This window comes from Phoenix dactylifera, chromosome 10, assembly GCF_051530095.1.
Source record: "Phoenix dactylifera cultivar Ajwa chromosome 10, Ajwa_hap1_PhDact_Kaust_v1.1, whole genome shotgun sequence".
Lineage (NCBI taxonomy): Eukaryota > Viridiplantae > Streptophyta > Magnoliopsida > Arecales > Arecaceae > Phoenix > Phoenix dactylifera.
In genome coordinates, this window is record NC_143199.1 from 25,471,997 (window position 1) to 25,489,519 (window position 17,523).

Sequence of the window (17,523 nt, forward strand, 5' to 3'; positions counted from 1 at the left end):
CTCTCTCTCCCTCCCTTCTTCCCTCTCCCTCCCTCCCTCGCTCCCTCTCTCTGTTTTCCTCTGTTACCATCGCCCTCTCCCCTCTCCCTCTCCGGCTCCCCTTTGTTGGTATGCTGCAAGTCGGCATGGGATGGTACCGTACCATATCATACCATCAGGCAACCGATATTGGTCTCGGTACCAGTTCCACCGACCTAAATCACACCTCTCTTCTTCGAAACCAAAGGTTCTGAATTCGATTTTTGGGTGATGCATATCCCCAAATATTTCAGACTTGGATAATTAAAGTGTGGATGAGTTTCCTTCCCTCTTTCTAAAAAAAAAGTATATACGAGTGGCATATATAGAAGCGCTATAACATATTGCATGTATTAGATCACTACCCTGCATCAATTAATGTTTCATGCTTCCAACTTTTTTGCTATTTGCTCCATAAGCTTGGGACTATGAGAACATAAATGTTGTACAAGGCGCTTCTATCAGCAAAATATTATGGACTCTGTTAAAAGCACTTGATGAACCTAGAATTTGAATTCCTTTCTTGTTCTCTGAATTTTTATAGAGTCAAGTAACTTGTATTTTTCTTAATCTTGCTCTCTGAATAGTCTTTTGCTGCAGAATATTGTAAGTTCTAAGTTACACCTACCAAAAAGTAGATCCAAGCTCTTCATCTTATATGTTTCACTGACTTTTGTTGTTTCCTTTCTAGGTAGTGAATGTAACATGTATAGGTTAACACTAGATGGTGTTGATGTTATGGGCGAGAGGTTAGCAGATGAGGTCAGTTCATCATTTTGATAATGTCCAAGTATGCCTACATTTGAGGAGCTGATAATGATAAGATAATAACTGATTTTGTTTTTTTATATTTTTAAATCAGATATATTTTGTTATGATGTTCATTGTTTTCCATTTTTTTGACATTACCAATTAAATCAGGTTGTTGAAGTTATCAATAAAAAGCCAGAAATTCAAAAAATTTCTTTCATTGCACACTCTGTGGGAGGATTGGTTGCAAGATATGCAATTGGGAGGCTGTACAGACATCCTGAAGGAAATTCCTCACAGGAGAATTTAGGTGGCGTCTGTGTCAGAGGAACCATATGTGGTTTGGAAGCAATAAATTTTATTACTGTTGCTACACCTCATCTTGGTTCCAGGGGAAACAGACAGGTATACTTCATTATACTTAGCATATGTAATTTTTATCAGATTTATGTGGCTCCATAATGTCTGAAGAAAGATAAAAATGTGTGAACATTCACCTTTCATATTTGAGATTTTAAGCCTTTTGTTATTAGCATGTAATTTGATTAGAGAAAACACACAAAGGATTTTTTTTTTTTTTTTTAACATGCTGGGCAATTTTTTAATCATTGACAACTGCTGGAAGGGGGGTAAATTTTTATATTTGCTGTCATCCCATACATGGAATATCAATAAATGTATATGCATAATATTTAGAGACTACCACACACACACACACACACACACACACACACACACAGAGAGAGAGAGAGAGAGAGAGAGAGAGAGAGAGAGAGAGAGAGAGAGAGAGAGAGAGAGAGGCATGGCCTATTATACATGTATCTGTATGTACAATTGCTTCTTTTTGGTGGATCAATTGTAGTTTTTCACTTTTAAATATTTGTTTTAAACATATCATGGAGCAATTCATAATTACAACCTGTCCAACACTTTGTTTCGGAACTTTATGTATCAGGGCTCCACTAGTTTCTTTCAAGCTTGATAGCTTCAAACATGTCATAAGAGAGGGAGAGGCATATTCTAGTCCAGTTTACATCATTGGAGGTGATTGCCATATCAACCCCTATGAAATAACATGCTATCTTATTTTACTAAATGTTAGAATTTGTTAACCTTATCATCAACAACCACCCAAAAAGTGGTCAAATGTTGGATATTTAATCTTTTTCTTTTTTCAAGCATGCAGAATAAATTTGCCAAATTTGCAGATAACCTTGATTTTCTTTCTTTTGGCCTTTTCCATTTCTAGCAATAAGTAGTGGATGGAAACTGCTTCCGTGACCATTCTTTTATCAATGCTTATAGGGGATAAGGTTGTTCTTTTGGTTTATCTGAATCTTATATAGTTGTTTTTTTGTGCCGTACCGGCCCGAACCGAGCAGTACGGGGCTATTGTACTATACCGGTTTGGTACCAATATCCGGTATGGGTGGTATACCGACACTCATTATGCCAAAAAAATTCCGTACCATACCGTACCGATACTGTGCTAGTGTAACACTGGTAAGGAATCCGGTACCGAGATAACGAACCTTGATTAGATGTTTATTTCGGAGATTTAGATCATTATTTTGCTGCCCTTTATAACTAGATTTAAGTTAAACTGGCCTAGATCCATTTTTAAACATTGAAGGAGTTTCTGGATCCTTCAAAATCATTTCATCTTTTGTTGTTGAAGCTGCTTCCATTCATAAGTTGCTAGGGTAGGTTTTTAGGCTATTTGTGCCTTTGTTGTCTCTTGTCGAATCCCTTAGCCTTTTGCATCTCTGTCTCAAGTTAGTTTGGATGTTAAAGCAATGTAGATCTTTTATTCTTTCTCCTTTGTGTTGCTTCAGAGTTTTAATGGTTTTCCCTTCCCTCTTTTTGTCTAGCTGAAATTTAAGAATTCGACACAACCTCCTTGTAAGGAATCCAGAATTCAGACCGACCATATAAGTTGTTAATTACTCACTGATCTTGTGTTCATAACATTTGTGTTCACCTCGATGCATTCGATTCAATATAGTAGCAGAAACAATTGTTTATGCATTACTTCATCATTGACTTTTGAGTTTTGATCAACATATGACTTAATAGAATGCTTGTTTTTGACTTTGTGATATTGTAAAGTTGCTTTCCTCTCATTCCATTTAGATTATATTAATGAAATTATACTCATCGGAGCCCAGCCCACTAGCGTAGTTTATAAGCCAAGATCTGATATTTTGGGCCAGCTCTTTAGGCCGATGTGGTTGGGCCATCCCCTTAACTGCCATGATAGGAAAAGGGTACTTCGAAAAAGATATTAATGGGAAATTCACGCGAGGAGTGAATTTTGATGGAGGTTAGGAGCGTGCTTTCTTCGTTCCTATTAGCATAGACAAACCTTGGGAGAGAATCAAAAGCAAATTGCAATATGACCATGCAGTATGCTAAAGGAAGACAACAAATTACATGTGACCTAGGTAACATGCTATTATGCTGCTACCCAATTGCAGACTCTAGCAACTAGGTATATGTTGGTTTTTATCATTGACACATGTTTGGTAAAATTCAGGAAACTAATTAGCAGTTGGTTAACTACAGTTTAGGGGACACATCATTTATCAGAGGCATTTCATTTCAAAATGAATGCAATGTAGGGGAGTTAGTAGTGTCTAAACCTCATATTGGACTGGGAACGAGATCCCAAGGAATTGGAAATGGCATGAGGATTATTAGATTGTTTTTCACTTTATAAAGGGTAAAAGCAAGGTCCACCGTACCGGTACCGGTCGGCGTACCGGTGGCCGGCCGGACCGGTACGGTACTGGTCCGGTCCGGTCCGTACCGGTGGTTTCAAAAACCACAGCGCGCGGCGCTGTGGTTCTAAAAAAAAAAAAAAAAAATCGTACCGGTGCGAACCGGCCGGTTCGCACCGGTACGAGGCCCGAACCGGCCGGTACGGGCTCCGAACCGGCCGGTACGGGCCCGAACCGGCCGGTACGCACCCGTACCGGCCGGTTCGGATAAAAAACCGGAAAATACCGGTTTTTTATCCGTTCCGGTACCGGTCTAGGACCGGACCGGTACGTTACCGGCCGGTACGGGCCGGTACGGCATTCCATGGGTAAAAGTAATATGTAAAGTTCCACCAACTCGATTGGACTGAATTTATTAGCCATGCTATGGATATATTAAAGACTCAAGAGTTTGATGAAGCAATTATCTAGACAAGTCATAGCAATCCTCCATAACCAATTTCTCATCTTGCTGACTGTCATGGTGAGGTTTGCCGTGATTCAATTTGACATGGATCCACTCTTAATGTGATGGCCCTCAACCTTAATTTTCAAGGAGGTTCAAATCAGGTTAATCATGACTGTCACCTACTGCTGGACCAACAGGAACCCTTCAGAGTTGATGTGATTAAATAGTGGGAGATGTGGATTGTGGGTTGCACTAGGATCCAGCTGGCTATGCCTAGCAACTCTGTTCTTACCAGGCAAGTATAGGACTTGTAGAGAAGTTGCTAGTGTAGTATCATGCTGTAAATTGAATAATGCATGAAGTGAAAAGGCCTAGTACTGACCTGGGAGAGGATGGGAGAGAGGGTAAAGCTGACTAAAAGACCTTCACCACTGCCCAATCATTAGACCTTAAAAGTAAAACTAGGTAGGAGAGATATGATTGTGTGTGCCTGCTAAGGGTGATTATGCATGCATGAACTAATATGATTAATGTATGACCAAACTAGTATGATTGATTTAAAGAAAGACATGAAAGAGAGAGGGTAGTGTTAGGGTTAGGAGAGATAGATTGATGAAATTGCAATCTTTAGCTTTTAGCCCTCTGTGATGTCGCTTTGGCTCCAATTGCATTAGATTTAACCTCCTAAAACCTTGGATGCTTTTCAAAGCATCAAATCTGACCAGAATAGAAAAATGGACTGGAACTTAGTAGCTTAGAGGTGAGGTGTGAATTGGAGGTTCCTTGGATCAGGGATGGGATTGGACTGCTATTTATTGTGGAGGACCCTTGGCAATGGCAACCCTCCATATTAGGTAGGCTAGAGCCTTGTTTCGAAGCATAAGTATGTCTTCAAGACTAGGCAAGGGAGCTTTGGACAACCAAGGAGTGTTGGCAGCAAGGAGTGTCTATTGACCCTGGGTCAACTTCCATGTCAATGATGTTGAATCACAACATGTGCCAGCCTACTAAAAAGGGCTGATGGGACTTCCCGAATGTGCTCACCAGCCTTTTTTGGCATTAAAACACATGGAGAACATTTTCAATGTTTAAATATTTAAAATCTTATTAAAAATAAAAGATTGCCTGAATTGAATTCAAATATGTGGAGATAATAATTCAGAGGGCCTTCTTGACACGAGGCACCATGGGGGCCTGACATATGACCTGCTGGTGTATTGGATCCATATTTGATATCCTTCAAAGGCTATTGTCAAATCAAGTTGTGTTAAATCATCTTCACAATCTTTTATTCAGGTATTTGTGATCTTCCATTCCATGTATCATGAACCAGTTCTTGTAATTGGGACCTAAATAATCCCTCATTATCAGGTTCGATACTGGTCTTCATTGCTTGCGACTATACCATCTCACTTGATTCCCATCATCTCCTAAGCTTCTTCCAGTTTACTTCTTTAATAACCATAAGATGTGTTCAGTGCATGCATGTACAATACTTAAATATCATAGTTGCATCTCATATTCTTTCTTTCAGTTGCTATAGTTATGGAATTGATGATGGGCCATAAGTATTACACATCCATGACAACTTTTATGCTTTTTAACTTTCTAATAGTTGTTACTTTCTTCATCTGTTTTGGTGAATATAAGGATTTTGTATTACTTCTATCTAATATTTTATCTAATACTCACCATTTGACATGGCATCCCGTGATTGTACTTTTAATAATAAACAGGTTCCATTTCTTTTTGGCGTCACTGCCATTGAAAAAGTTGCTTCTCGTGTCATTCACTGGATATTTAGGAGAACTGGTAGGCATCTTTTTCTTACAGATAATGATGAAGGACAACCTCCCCTTTTGCTCCGTATGGTGGATGATTGTGGTGATCTTTACTTCATGTATGTTTAAACCTTAGACTATAATTGTTCTGAATACTTGAGTTTTGATTTAATATTTGGATTGTATGCATGGAACAAATTTGATATAATATACGCTTATGTAGGTCTGCTTTGCGAGCATTTAAACGTCGAGTGGCCTATGCAAATGTGGGCTATGATCGTATCCTTTTGGTAGTTTTTTTTGGGCTCTGTCAACTCTAAATTTTGTGACCTGTCCAACTAATGGTGTGACAGTTGCTAATTGTTTTCATGACTAAATGGAATTAAGATGTTGTAGGCTGGAGAACATCATCTATCAGACGTAATTCTGAACTGCCAAAGGTAGCCTTTGTGATCATTATTCTGTTAACAACTTCGCTGTCTTTGTATTCTAGTTGATACAGTGATCTGTAGCTTGGTGTTAGAGTAATGGAGATTGTCTTTGACTTCCATCATATTGATATGTCAAATTTTTTTATGCAGTGGGAGGATTCTTTGAGTGAGAAATACCCACATATTGTATATGAAGAACATTCAAAAGGAACCAATGCTGATCAATGTGAACAAGATTCAGTCATAAACAGTGACTCTGATGAGTTAGAGGGTAAGTATCCTATTTTTTTATATAATTTTAGTTGAAAATTTTGGGTAATAGTGTTATTCATTTTTTTAATTAAATTAGTTATATTGTTCGTTTTCATTCTGATGTGTTCAATTTTAACCTCTTCATCAGCACATCTAGTAGAATTAATATTGGATTCTATACAGGCATTGGTGCATAAAGTGCAGGATGGAGATTCTTCAAACTCCAGAAAATAGGACTCATTGATGTGGCTATTTTCCATGATGCTGCGAATTGAGATGATTAGCATAGATAATATTTCATTCTAATTTATATGTGGATCTCTGATATAAGCTAAAATCCAAATAGAGGATCTGCATAGCATGTATCTCTATGTCTACATGCTAACACATTCAAGTAATTAGAGCTTTATGGAAACATAACCTACTTTCAAACCTATTTACTTGACCATCTGAATTTAATTCATCTGACACTATCTGAACAGTATCTTTGAGGACAGGCTTAGAAACATTAGTTTATTCATGGGGCACAATTATTTTCATCTCTCTTCCTTAGACTTTTATCTTACATCTGTATATGTACATATGAAATATGAGTAATGCTCATTTCCATTTCACATCTGTTTTTATACCTACTAAAGATTTCAATTTCATTTTTTCATATATATCCTGTCTATATTTCTCAAGGAAAACACATATGGAAGTGACTAGGCATATGATGATACCTGCTTCATTTTCGCCCCTAAAATGAGCCTAATATACTAAGTTACTGCTTGGTCTTTATTTAGAACCAAACTTTGGGAAAATCAATCAATTACATGTCTAACAAATACCACAAAAAATTCAATCTCTTGTGTATATATTATGATTAGATGTAGATATTCAAAAATTACCATTTGATGGAATTATGTATAATCAAAATATATATTTTGGACCATAGCGCTTAAATAGAAGTTCCCTTACAAACTTAAACATATCTACCTATACACAATGTAGACCTCCAATGATATCAACAATCATGCAAAACTATATTTTCTTGTCTTTTCATGAGTCACTTAATCCAAAAACAATTCCAGAAGATTTGGTCTTCTTTTTTCTGAAATGGATACACTATATATCTTGTCACTGACTTTCAAAGATTGTAAAATAAGTGGAGTGAGCTATATAGCTCAACAAGTAAACCTCTACCATGATCAAGTATATAGATTTTCATTAAAAAACACGACTCTTAAATCATAACACATAATTCAATGTATCATTGACAAATCCAAGTATGGTTCATTAAAATAAAAGTTTTGATATGAAAAAGAACTAATGTAAAAGGATCAAAATAGATGATTTTCCAAGAAGAGTTTTAAATAATTCACATTAGGTCACAAGTCATATTTTCCAAAAATTTAAAAGAAAGCTCGCTGAATTTTTGATAAGGAAAATCTCAAAAATTAAAATCCTCTATAAGGAAGAAAACAATGAAATAATCAAAACTCATCTTCCATCAAATTATGATATTCTTTATAATTTCATATTTTCTTATAAAGTTTCACTTATGCCCTTGAGGCCACTCATATCCTCTTTGCAAATACAAGCGAGGCCACTTATATCCTCATTGATAATTCAGATGAGGACACTGATAATTCTCATATCTGGTATAAGCGAGGTCACTCATATCTTTGGGGTCCCCTTGTACCATTTGGTCAGGGATCTACTTATATCACATAGCCATGGTTCCCCACCAATAATTCGAGTGAGCCACTCATATACCACCGGTTATGGTCTTTTTAGATTCTCATTGGTGATCCAAATGAGGCCACAAATACCATCTAGACAAAGGTTCCTCTCCAGAACTTGAGTGTGGCCTCCTGGCTAAGGATCCATTTTTCAATTTAAAATTATGTTAGTGTTTCATACTTTAACAAAATTCATAAAATTCCATAATGAACAACTAATTAAAGCTCCTAAGAGAACAGATACATTGTTTAAGAACTGGCATTTGGAAGAATCAAATAAATAGATGATTTCAAATCAAAGTAGAGAGACTAGTTTCAAAATAACGACTTCAAAATGCAAAGAAATCCATTCAAATAAAATAAATAGTTTAAAATAATTCAATTCCATATTTTCAGGTGACAATAGGTAAGTTTCAATACAATTTTGAGATTAAATTCAATTGAAGAGTCAAAATTTCAAAGATCATAGGATTTGGAAACAATAGTAATGTTTAAAACTTCAAATGACACAATCTTGATATTCACGAGAACTTTCAAAGAAACAAATAGAATTTGGTTCCATCAATTTTTGAAAGGTACTAGGATTCTGAATCCTAAAGACATGAAAAGATGGAAGCAACAAAGAGATTGAAAATCAGAAAATCTTAAAACTATAAATCTGAAGGCATGGAAAAGTCACAATGAAATTTATAGTTTTTGGAAAAGACTATATGACTTAATATCAGGACACGAAATCTTGAGATGTATTTCAAAATCAAAATAAATAATATTTAAACTCAAGATGCATGCATTTACTTACCATTTAAAGCCAATGTAACCTACAAAAGCCTATCCAAGTTTTCTTTCATCTCCTCCTCCTCTCTGCACTATCTTTCCTTACCTCCCTTAGCTGGTCTCCCTTGCCTCTTTTCTAGGAAAGGTAGGTTGGCTTAGGTAGGGCCCACTAGATTGCTCACTTAGGTGGGTTTCTAAGTAGGTTGGTCCTTAAGCAAGAGAGGTTAAATTCCAACAAGTCCCTTAGAAACATCAGTTAGATGAATATCATTTTGAGTAAACATCCTCTTCTCTATTTTATTTTCATTGCATGTATATAACGAAGTACACCTCATTTGAGTTCAACTACAATGCTCAAAAACTCAGATTCCTTAAGGATCAAAAGTTGGTTTCTCAGTTTTAGTTCAAACTTCAAAATGTTTTTGATAAAAGGATCAAAACACATTATTTTTTAAGAATAGAATAATTCACATTAGGTCGCAAGTCATTTTCTTCGAAAATTCAGGCAATGATTCCCTGAGTCTCTTTGATAATGAAAATCTTAGAAATTAACATCCACTATACGGAAGAAAATGATAATGTGGTCAAAACACTTTTCACATCAAATTCTGATATTTTATATAGTTTTGCATTATCTTATGAAGTTCCACTTATACCCTTGATGGCACTAGTATCCATACTGCAAATGCAAGACCACTCATGTCCTCACCGATCATTCATATGAGGCCTCTTATTATTCTTGCTGCTAGTGCAAATAAGGCCACTCATATCCTTGAGGTCCGCAGTTATCATTTAGCTAAGGGTCCATATATACCTTATAACCAGTGGTTCCCCATCAATAATTTGAGTGAAGCCACTGATATGCCACCTAGCTTGGGTTCCATTTAAATCCTCATTGCCAATCCAGATAAGGCCATAAATAGCACCCAGATAGAGGTTCCAATTGGAACTCGAGTGGGGTCACTCATATACCTTCTAGCTAAGGGTCCACTTTTCAATTAATAAAAGCTTCAAAGAGAACAGACATTTTGTATCAAAACTAGTATTTAAAATGCCCCAAAACTATATGATTTCAAATCAAAGGAGATATATTAATTTGAAAATAACTATTTCAAAGCACTTGCAAGTCCAATGTTTCAAGATAAAAATGAATATTTTTAATGCTAACTTAAGTCCACATATCCAAAGTAAGAATAGGTAAGTTTCAAGACAACTTTTGAGAGTCAATTCAATTGAAGAATTGAAATGTCAAAGATTGCAGGCTTTGAAAACAATAGTTATGCTTACAACTTCAAAATGACAATCTTGATGTTGACCACAAGTTTCAAAGAAACAAATAGAATTTGATTCCAAGTCACATGGAAGAATTACTAACAGAGTAGTCCACCAATTTTCGAAAAGACACTAGGATTCTGAATTTCAGAACACATGCAAACAGGTAAGTGGCTAAGAGATTCAAAATTAGAAAACAAATCTTAAAACCTTAATTTCTGAAGGCACGGGAGGGTCACAAGGAAATCCATAGTTTTTAGAAAAGACTATATGAATTAGAATATTGGAACATGAATTCTTGAGATTGATTTCAAAATTCAAATAATACTTTAACTCAAGATGCATGGAGAAGTTACTTACCATTTAAAACTAGTGAAATCCACAAAAGCCTATCCAAATTCTTCTTCTCCTCCTCCACTTCACCATCTTCCTTTCCTCCTTAGCTGGTCCCCCTTGTCTCTATTTGTAGGCAAGTTTTCTTGGCTAAGCTGGTGGGGCCCACTAGATGACTCACCTACTTAGCCCGGTTGCTTAAGTAGGTTAGTCCTTAGGTCAAGCAAGAGAGGTGATTGAATTGGGGTGGTCAAGCAGGTGATGACTCAGCAGGTTAAATTCCAACAGAGCCCTCAGAATCATCAATAATTTATATGAATAAAATTTAATTAAATGCGACAAAGATGCTGAAAAGAAAAGATCAAATTCCTTAAGGATCAAAAGTTGGTTTCCCAGTTTTAGTTCAAACTTCAGATTTTAGCTCTGGGACAAAATTTCAGCTTGGAATGCTAAGCTATTTCTTGAATCTTCGAATCCATAATTTTTTTTCTATCAGGATATTGCTAAAATCCAAAAGTCCAGCAGCAAAAGTCTTATAGATTAGTCTCTAGGCTACATCACCTATTTCAGTACTATTCAACACTTAGGGCATTGGCGGAAGGTTCATATTTCAATCTTAAACATATCCACGCGTTCGCATGCACACGCACACAAACACACAAAAATACATACATACATACATATACACACACACATATGTGCTTGTGCATGTGCATGCACTTGTGCGTGTGCATGTGCATGCTCTTGTGTGTGTGCATGTGCATGTTTGCTGAAGTACAGGAGGGCTATTATAGGATTTGAATTAGGTTTTGGGATGTTAGCATCCATACCAAGAATTAGTAGAATTATATACTTACAGTGAAGTAATCGCTATATCCACAAATATACGTACCGTGAACAAAATGATATTGTGGAGTTATTGCTTATGCTGTGGTTTTATTTTTGTCAAAATTATAAAATCATTATCTCTAAAGAAGTGCCATGGTAATTTTATATCATTTGTCCCTACATTGCCTCATCAGTTAATGTTAAGAACATTTCACTTTAAAAAAAGCTGCTGCTCAAATATTTAATCTAATTAAATCCATCGATATTGGCACCACAGTTATAAAACTTGGAATTCTCTAATGCTATTGACCACATTAATTGCGGCTGCCACCTGGGAGGAGGCTCTAAACCTCAAAAATGTGAGTGGCTGGCTGATGATTCTCTAACACATTTATTCAACCAGCTTGGATTTTGCATGCAGAAGTGACTGAAACAAAGAAAAAAAATGTGTAAGAGAACCCTGACAGTTGACCTATGCTCTCATGTTTTAATATTTTTCGTCTTTTCTCTTCTTCACTATAATTTTGTCTGTTTCGGATGTGTTTTGCAACAGCCACTGAAATTTTGTGCAGGTTTTCTTAAAATTTTCCATCGTTAACTAATAAATAATCAGTATAGTTGTTTGATTGTATGTTTATGTCCAATCTGGATTTTGTTCTCTGGAGGACTTTTGGCCATTATCAGTGCAGCTTGCAGATAAATTCAGCGTACCAAGAAACTGCATTTGATTGACATACACCCTCATTTGGATCATCATTTGCAGAAAAGATGGTAATAGGCCTCACCCGTGTATCGTGGGAAAGAGTCGATGTTAGCTTCCACAGCAGCAGACAAAGGTTTGCTGCACACAGTGTCATTCAGGTCTCTCTCTCTCTCTCTCTCTCTGTGTCTGTCTGCACATCTGTCTCTCAATGGTTGATTTGTAAGGGTGTTCCTTGCAGGTGAAATATTATTTTATGCATGCAGAGGGTGCAGATGTTATACAACACATGATTGATCATTTTCTTATTTGAGTGAGCTCTTTCATGTTTGTGGCTCCTGAGACCAATATCCCTTCATGATCCATCATCGTGGACGATAGAAATGTCATCATTTAGTCATGAATGCGCAATTCAGACCTCTAAAGGTCGTGCTTTCAGCTTGATTCAGTTGAGCAGCCAAAGGCTTGAGCCACTGCATAGCTGAATTGCTATCATAACCCTTGTGCAAATTGTAACGCATCCTCAAGATGACTTTGAGGAATCACAAGATAAACTAATATAATATAATTATTTGATGCCTGTTTATAGGTGTTAATTTTTTGAAAGGTTATTTCGCAAATTAAATTGGGAAATTTGTTTCATACTTGCATATTAATTCTTGTTCTTCAATATTTATGTAAAAATCCTTGTAAAGTTAATTGTTTGTACAAATCAGTCCTGCTAGTTTCGATGATTGAATCCGAGTTAATGGTAGCCAAAATTGCAGATGGACAAAAATATATTGCCTTTTAACAACAAATGAGGCTCGAGATTTTCTCTCTCTCTCTCTCTCTCTCTCTCTCTCTCTCTCTCTCTCGGGACTCGGCTGCTAAGGAATCAACAATGGATGGGCATGGGTTAGGAAGTCAGTTGAGGGTTAGGGTAAAAATGTTTAAAAGATGTGTTATGAGAATATTGAAGAGTAAACTACATATTATCTTCATAATTTTTGTGGTGTATATAAAACAGTAAGTACTAAATGATTATCTATGGAAAGATGATTATATATAGCAGATTAACCAGATTGTAGGTATTTGGCACCTCTTCTTCAAGCATTGTGATCTGTGGGGCCACCTGCAGTTCTTCCTACAAGCACACGCAGTGAGTAGCCTTCCAACATAATACAGAGGAAACAATGGAAGAGCATCACCGAATCGAAGTTTCTACACAGGAAGTTAAAAATAAGAACTATAATGCTATTCATGAAGGGGCTGAATGAACTGGTGATACAATTTCTCATTTATCAATTCTAGAACTCATTCCTGACACAGGTAAAAAGGATATCACCAACATTGTATTATAAGCTCTCTTAATATCAAACTTTACACTAGATTTTAGAAGACCTTTTGCTAGATGAGCCCTCGAACTATGTAGATTTATTACCTTCTACAGTTAACCCCTTGACAAGAGCTTTGTGATAGTCACTGATAAGTTTAAAAATTATAAGCTGTATCCTATAAACTAGCACTTGCAGCCATATATTTGTGTATGTCTCACATTACAGGACAAACAGGTCAAGTTGGCTAATATGTTTTGCACCTCTGAATGAAAAATTCAATGTTGTCTGTGCTGGATAGCTTGACATCAGATGTAATGAGCCTCCCAAAGACAGGAGATTTATCAGGTTCAGTCTCTGTGATGGCTTTCTTCTCTTTCATCAATTATGATGTCCCTCTCCATCCAAGAATAGATATAACTATTGAGTTCTAGAAGCTTCAAGCAAACTGACTCAACTGAATCAGTTAGAGGATCAACTGATTCAGCTTCATTCCCAGCTGGACAGACTACATCAACTCCAGCTGGATCAACCGGATCATAGAACAATCCAGAATACATGCCATTACTATATAAATGAATGTAATTCTGAACTATAGTGCATTCACTCCATTCTTTCTGTTTTCTCTGTTACTGTAGCTTCATCCCAGATCGTATTTGTAAAATGTTTTCAATGAAACGCTGTTACATACAACTCTGTTTCAATATATCCTGAGAACAGAATACAGTTTCTGTTTCTATTCTTTCTTCTCAAATTCTATCATGGTATCAGAGCAAAGTTCCTGCATATAGATCTGAAACCACAGCTTCCAAGATTTGCAATGAAGATGGAGATTCTCTGGAGTCTTCTTGATTTTTTTTTCTTCATCTGCCAAAATCAGTAACACCGGTTTTCACTTTCAGTAAAACTGGTTAGATGATCATCATATGCCTCGAATCCATCTTGAGGTAGCGTTACCTGATATTGAAGAAGACGAAGAACCAGAGATGAATTCAGGACCTCCTACCCGAATCAGGCGAGCAAGCACCGAAGGAATAGACGATACCACAAGAGGCGATGATGATCCCCTCTTATCTCCAAAACTCAAGTTCGTCTTATCAAAAATCCACATTCTGGTATCTTCTCAACTGTCTACTGATAATTACCTCATATGGCGTTCACAAATTGTCCGAATATTTCGAGCCAGTGGGTTTCTTGAGTTCTGGATGAAAACTCATTTTCAAGACTCACATCAGATGATCCTACTGCATCTGATTACCAAGATAGCTTACTGACTGATCAATTGTTGGCCACGGCGTTGACATCAACGATATCATCTGCCATTCTCCCCTACATCATTAATCTTGAACATACTCACCAGATATGGTCGACATTAGATCGGAGGCTCAACTCCTCTACTAGGAGTCATATTATTCAGCTCAAGAACGAGCTGTCTAACATCAGAAAAAATGATTTACCAATGCATCAGTACCTCCATTCAATCAGATCCAAGGTAGATGCCTTTTTAGCTGCCGGTTCTGTTCCAGTCCAGAGGATGTGATCTTACACATCTTGAATGGTTTGCCTGAGTCATATGACTCCTTTAGCACTGCCATTCGCACTAGAGCATTTAACATATCGTTAGATGAGCTCTATGCTCTGCTCAGTAGCGAAGAACTTATCATAAACAATAAAAATCACCCCTCAGCTGCATCAGATCCAGCATATGCATTGTCTACTATAAGAGGCCGAGGCAGAGGCAGAACCTTCTTCAACAGAAGTCGAGGTAGAGGCAGATTTTTTCAATCCCCTGTTACAGGGTCATCAACTAGTAGAACAAGAGATCTGCAACCTCTACCTGAATGTCAAATCTGCTGTAAACGTGGACACACAGCAGCCAATTGTTGGTTCAGAACTGACTTCAGATACAAGGGAGTTAATTCATTACAAACCAATAGTCTGAATCAAGAATCTGTGCATCAGCCTCATCGTCTAGCAACAAACCAGCATCAATCTCAAGCGTTTTTATCTGCTGGACCATCTCGTATTCAAGACTGGGTGATGGACAGCGGCGCGACATCCCATATCACCAGCAATTCTTCCGTTATTCACAAGCCAACTCAATACCATGGACAAGAACAGGTCACGGTTGGCAATGGGGATGCTCTTTCCATTAATCAGCATGGTACCGGTACCTTACACACACCAAATTATTCTTTTTATCTCTCCAAATTATTACATATGCCACATATTTTCAGAAATTTATTATCTGTTTACAAGCTTGCCTCTGATAATAATTGCACTATAATGTTTGATGATACCGGCTGCATAATCAAGGACAAGAATTCCAACAAAATTCTGTTCAAGGGGAGCTATACTGAGGGCTTGTACACCATTCCATTCTCCTTTGCTTCACCAAAATCTGCTGCAATTTCCAATAACCAGTGTGCACTACTATCAGACAGTTCATCTTCTTCAATTTGGCATCAACGTCTTGGGCATCCAGTGGCTGGAACACTTTCCCAAATACTTCATCTACTGAAAGTTCCTCACTCAACTAAAGGCTCTGGATTCTGTCAGCCATGCAGCCTTGCAAAGTCTCACAAATTACCTTTTGGATCAACAACGGAGCGCTCAAATAAACCTCTCCAGCTGATACGTTCAGATGTATGGGGGCCATCTTCCATGGCATCCACCAGTGGGTATCGTTTCTATGTCCTGTTTTTGGATGATTTCTCAAAATACTCTTGGATATACCCTATGACTGCTAAATCTGAAGTATATCAGCATTTTATACATTTCAAAGCTTTAGTTGAAAATCAGTTCTCTACCAATATTAAGTCTTTTCGTTCGGATGGAGGAGGGGAGTTCTGCAATGGCAGGTTTCAAAAATTATTTCACCTATCAGGAATTGAACATCAAATATCTGCACCCCACACACCTGAACAAAACGGGAGTGCTGAAAGGAAGCACCGTCACTTATTAGAAACTGTTAGGAGCCTTCTCATTCACTCATTAGCCCCTCTACACTTCTGGGTAGAAGCTTTGTTAACGGCTGTACACCTGATAAACAGGTTACCAATCTTGAGTTTGAACTCTAAATCACCATTTGCAGTACTATTTCAGAGACTGCCTGATTATCATTTTTTAAAAATGTTTGGTTGTCAATGTTATCCTTGGTTGAAACCATACACAGTGGGGAAGCTATCTCCAAGATCATATCCTTGTGTATTCTTGGGCTATGCTCTTCAATACAAGGCTTATAGATGTTACAACCCTCAAATAGGAAAGGTGTTCATATCCAGACACGTTACATTTGATGAGTCTTCATTTCCTTTGGCCCAAGCTAAAAGCACCACATCAACACTACCTCCATTATTACCGTTTTCATTATTAGTCCCATCATCTTACGACTTACAGTCCACATCAGGCAGTCCCATTTCCACTGCTCTGTCACAGATACCTTCTACACCTTCATCTCAGTCACCTACACCTTCATCTCATCCAACTTCAGCATCTCTTCCTACACCGGTACAAGTAGACAATTCATTCAATTCATCAAACAAACACAGTATGGTACGGTAGACAATTCTGCAAACAAACACACAATGGTTACAAGGTCTAAGACTGGTTCTTTAAAACCTGCTCAAATATTTGATCTACATCATACGATCACTGCTACAACTGAACCCTCTACATTTATTCAAGCATTTGCTGATTCGAGATGGAGAGCAGCCATGTCAGCTGAGTACAATGCACTGCTGGATCAACAGACCTGGATACTAGTACCTCGGTCCTCTAATCAAAATATCCTGGGCTGCAAATGGACCTACAAAATAAAAAGAAATGCCGATGGATCTATAGCCTGTTACAAAGCAAGACTAGTTGCACAGGGTTATAAGCAAGAATATGGTCTTGACTACCTGGAAACGTTCAGTCCAGTGGCAAAATTTCCTACAATAAGGATTCTTCTAAGTCTTGCTATATCTTGTCATTGGCCTATACGTCAACTGGATGTATGTAATGCTTTTCTACATGGCACCCTTGATGAACAGGTTTACATGCAGCAGCCAAAAGGCTTCATTGATACATCCAAGCCTGACCATGTGTGTTTATTGAAGAAAGCCATTTATGGGCTTAAACAGGCTCCAAGACAGTGGTTTGCGACATTCACAAATTTTCTTCTCAAATTGGGGT

At 37.3% G+C, this 17,523-nt stretch overlaps 1 protein-coding gene across 6 annotated transcripts in view; it reads left to right on the forward strand.

Moving 5' to 3' along the window:
* The window catches only part of LOC103715810 (lipid droplet phospholipase 1-like), a 22,119-nt gene extending 9,482 nt beyond the window's left edge, over nucleotides 1-12,637 (forward strand). For 3 of the 6 annotated variants that reach the window (XM_089925838.1, XM_008803568.5, XM_026807976.4), the window contains 8 exons: nucleotides 710-780; nucleotides 940-1,173; nucleotides 5,673-5,836; nucleotides 5,941-5,996; nucleotides 6,105-6,157; nucleotides 6,299-6,419; nucleotides 12,095-12,192; nucleotides 12,273-12,637. In XM_089925838.1, the coding sequence (XP_089781964.1) occupies nucleotides 710-780; nucleotides 940-1,173; nucleotides 5,673-5,836; nucleotides 5,941-5,996; nucleotides 6,105-6,157; nucleotides 6,299-6,419; nucleotides 12,095-12,192; nucleotides 12,273-12,344 (869 nt within the window). In that variant the 3' untranslated portion in view covers nucleotides 12,345-12,637. Of the gene's footprint in view, nucleotides 1-709; nucleotides 781-939; nucleotides 1,174-5,672; nucleotides 5,837-5,940; nucleotides 5,997-6,104; nucleotides 6,158-6,298; nucleotides 6,420-6,583; nucleotides 10,794-11,608; nucleotides 11,781-12,015; nucleotides 12,193-12,272 lie in introns of those variants that run through there. The other 3 variants (XR_016396661.1, XR_016396660.1, XM_089925837.1) reach the window with 3 other exon arrangements.
* The last annotated feature ends 4,886 nt before the right edge of the window (nucleotides 12,638-17,523 follow it).